A 3,953-nucleotide genomic window follows, 5' to 3' on the forward strand; every position below is an offset into this window, starting at 1 on the left:
TCCATATCTTGATTGGAAAAAAAATAAGTAAAAAAACTATACAAAAACCAAACACGTGGCTAGGAAAATCACTTCGGATGGACCGAGAGACTAAAAGTGTCCGGTTTTGAAAATTGAGGGACGAAAAAAATACCAAATTTTTTTGAGGAATGAAAAGCTAACTTTCCGACAAGTTGAGGACGAAAAAAATACTTTTCTGTGTACACATAGCTGATGGATACACAGCTACACAGAAACCATCTTTCCGGTGGCCTGAGAGTAGCAAATAAAGTTTCCAACAAAAGCTACAGCTCAGGTAGTGAATGTATCTTTTGCGAAAGCAAGTAGTACTATAATGCTACAGAGAATAACATACAGATTGCGCATGTTGCGAAATAGGTCAGCTGAAAACTCAAAACAAAAAATAATACACTGTTATAGCAGACAATCAAAACACATCCTTATAGCAGAACATAACTTACAAATTGCGAAAGCAAGCAAGCGGTACTCTCATGCTACAGAGAATAACTTGCAAATTGCGCATGTTGCACAATAGGGCAGCTGAAAAATCAAAACAAGAACTAATTCATACATCCTTATAGCAGAAAACCAAACCATAAGTACCTCACAGCACATTAAGTTGTAAATCATAGTCCACTTACAAATAGTTGGCATCTTACATAACCGATCCATACACAGATAGTTGGGACATCTTAATATATAGTACATAGCTGATGGATACACAGATACTTAAAAACAGACCCCTGGCAAACATAAGTGACTAGATAATTGGGCACCATCAAAACAAATACTCCTCTCACAAAAGAAATGTCTTGCTCCCCACAAGGACTGACCAAGCAACAGTAATCTCTACCGTAGAGTCACCAATAACACATACAGCTTGACTTATATTCTAATGTTTGGGCCTGAACTTAACATAACCTTGCGCTGCGACATTACCAGACTGCGAGTAGGCTTGCACGATGATTTTCAAGCATTCTTTATATCCAGCAGCAGCAGGATGGGTTTTCTGTAATTCTACAGAGACAACACGTCTTGACAAAAGAAGGGATGCATCTAACGACATTGGCATTTCTCCAGTACCATCACGATCATGCCAATCAAGCAATACAACTGGCCTCGCCGGGTCATCTATAACCTCTGCAACGGCGCCTTGAGTATCTATGAGCGCAATTTCACGGAGCGGCGAGAAGCAGGTAACCCGGCCTCCATGCTTGAAAGTGCATGGATCGTCTTCGTATTCGGCATCAACAACGTGGACACTCAGGATAGTGGCCTGGACTGTTGCATAAAGTTTCTCAAAGCTTATCTCCGCCGTGCAACGGCAGTTGTCAAAGACAGCGGTAGATGGATGACCAGTGTAACCATCACAGTACTGGTATGTGCGATTCATCAACACACTGTCTCGAGACTTTGTTCTGCCCTTAACTTTTAGTTGGACTTCAAAGAACACCGGATTGTCCGTCACAATTGCCCGAGATGGGCCAATCAGGTGCAGAAAAGGATCCTGCAATTAAGCATCACTTTCATTATAAACAATTGCAATGAACTAGTAACAAGCAATTTAGTTGCACCCGCAACGAGGGAACAAGAAGAGGTAAAATGAAGAGAAAATTGAATACCATACTTGCGTCAATGGTGAGTTCTTGGCAATTACTCCTATACCGAGAGAAGAGAATGTTGCGGTTGCGATCCACTCTGTCCCGCCCAGTAACCTCGCCGTACACATGGAGTGGCCAGTTCAAGCTTTCGCATTTTATGGCAGCAATTTTGATGGAGTAGATCTGCAAGACGCTCCCAGTGGCACCAGTAAGACCTCGGATCTGTTTATCCGTGAAATGCGTAAATTGCATGGGACACAATGTGGCTGCAGCAACCAAATTAAGTGAAGGTTAGGGACACTCTTACCATGAATCACTTCTTGAAATTAACATGGACTACTCACAGTAAGAGAAAGAAGCTATAATATAAATTTGAGTGAGATAAATATAGGCAAAGAGATGCATGTTGGAGTAATATATATATGTCGATCTACTTACTCCTGTCCTTGAAGGAACCCAAAGCCCTGAGGGCGGTGGCTTGCCATTCCCAATCTCTACGGTATTCCTCGAAGAGCCTCTCCTCCTGATCCATCTCCTCCTTGGCTGATTCTGTTAACTCGGCAGTCTCCTCCTCCTTGATCAGCTCCTCGACCTTGATCAGCTCCTGAGGTTGGTAAGGGATCAGCCACCCCCTCAGTCTTCTCTCCTCATCTTGAAACTTGCGGACCTCACGCATCTGGTCAGCCACCGCCTCCTTCAAGGCAATACTCAGCTTCTCAGTGGGGTAGATTTCGGAACTGCAGTCTGGCCGGATCATATCCTGCTGATACTCTGACACCTCCTCGGAGTTGAACTGGGAATTGCTGGGTGGTTGGATTTCACTCGGCCGTTCAGAACTGCAGCTCCCCCGGTTCATCTCCTGACCATACGCGTACTTGATGGCCTCCCCCTTCACGAACTCCAAAAACAGTCGCTTCAAAACAGCGGGAGACCGCCTCTTCAAGAAAGTATTCCATGGCGTGCATCTTAGCAGTCGTCCTCCCCTCGTCTTCTCCCACGACGCTAATCCAATCCCTCCGTAACTGGCGCGCGATCTCATTGATAGAGATATCCGTACACTTACCGAGCTCTCGGAATTTGGGACCCATCTCCATCTCATCACCTGTCCTCGCCTTGCCTTCTTCCCCGGCGCTTTTCCCTCCTCTCTGCATCTGTCGCACCGCCTGGTCGATTGAGATGGAAACACTGCGATTAGGCGGCTGGATCTCCATCCTCACCTCGCGATCTTTCTTGACGCCACCCGCCATAGCCCTATATCTCTCTCTACTTTGGGGTTCAGACGCCGCGACCGTCGCCTCCGAGTATCCTAGGTTAGGGTTTCTAGGAAACGGTGGGGGTGTGATTTTCCTTTTGCTTTTTTTTTTCAGACCCTTTTGCTTCTTTTTATAACACGGCGGAGGTGTGATGCTCGGTTATTTACGTTTCCGTCTCACGCTCAGCCCCGCCCGGCCCGGCCCAGCAGGCGCCGCCTCCACTCGCCACGGCCCGGCAATGATTCTTCCACTTATTTTCTGAGGACGCGCGTCCCTTTTGTCCTCGTACAAAACGCATGCCCAACGTTCGTTCCGCGTCCATTTTTTTAGTGCATGGCCGTTAGTCCTGGCCATCGGGCTTAGTATTTTTTTTTTGGCAGGCACGAGGCATGCGAAAAAGCACCGCCCATAGCATGCTATGGCACGGCTCGTTCCAAATCGTGCTGGGCCAGTCACGAAGCTCACCACGTGTCAGGCTTTTTTAGGGATGTCGGCCTATGGGCTGGCATGGGCACGGCATGGAAATAGGCGGGACGAGCACGGCACAGGAACGAGCCTGGCACAAAATAATTGGAACAGCACGGCACGAAGGCCTGAAAATGTTCGGCACGAGGCACGGGTTTTTCTGATTTTTTCTCAATTTTTTCCTTCAAAAATGATCGGAACAAGCCAAAACAGCCCAAACTGGCCAAAACACCCCCCACCTCGGAACTTCCTGCTTTCGTGCCGACAGGCCAGCATGAAACCAATGCGTGCTAGGCTTTTTTCACCAGTCCCGTGGGCCTAACCGGCACGACACGAATTCGTTTTGTGTAAACCCGTGCCGGGCCGGGTCGAGTCGGGCCGTCGTCTTCTCGTGCTGGAGCCGTGCCGGGGTGGCCCGATGGCCAGGATTATGGGTGCGTTTGGTTGCCCGGTGAGCAAAAGTGAATAAGGATAGCCATGGATCACCTGGATAGGGATATCCCTGTCATGTGTTTGTTTGATTAAGTTGGATGAGACCGATTCCTGTTTGGTTTAGATCGATGAGAGATGGATGGCATTGTAATGAAAATGGGAAAATTGCAAATTTCAATATGATTTTAGATCAATCAACACA

General features: G+C 47.2%; 1 protein-coding gene across 1 annotated transcript; it reads right to left on the reverse strand.

The window, feature by feature from the left end:
* Positions 1-550: 550 nt before the first annotated feature.
* LOC112269430 lies at positions 551-2,936 on the reverse strand. The gene is made up of 3 exons (XM_024456157.1): positions 2,040-2,936; positions 1,628-1,867; positions 551-1,507 (listed from the first exon to the last, which is right to left on the reverse strand). The coding sequence occupies exons 1-3, from the start codon at positions 2,698-2,700 to the stop codon at positions 1,443-1,445; spliced, it is 966 nt and encodes a 321-aa protein (XP_024311925.1). The 5' UTR covers positions 2,701-2,936; the 3' UTR covers positions 551-1,442.
* Between the last annotated feature and the right edge of the window lie 1,017 nt (positions 2,937-3,953).

Source organism: Brachypodium distachyon, chromosome 5, assembly GCF_000005505.3.
Source record: "Brachypodium distachyon strain Bd21 chromosome 5, Brachypodium_distachyon_v3.0, whole genome shotgun sequence".
Taxonomy (NCBI): Eukaryota; Viridiplantae; Streptophyta; class Magnoliopsida; order Poales; family Poaceae; genus Brachypodium; species Brachypodium distachyon.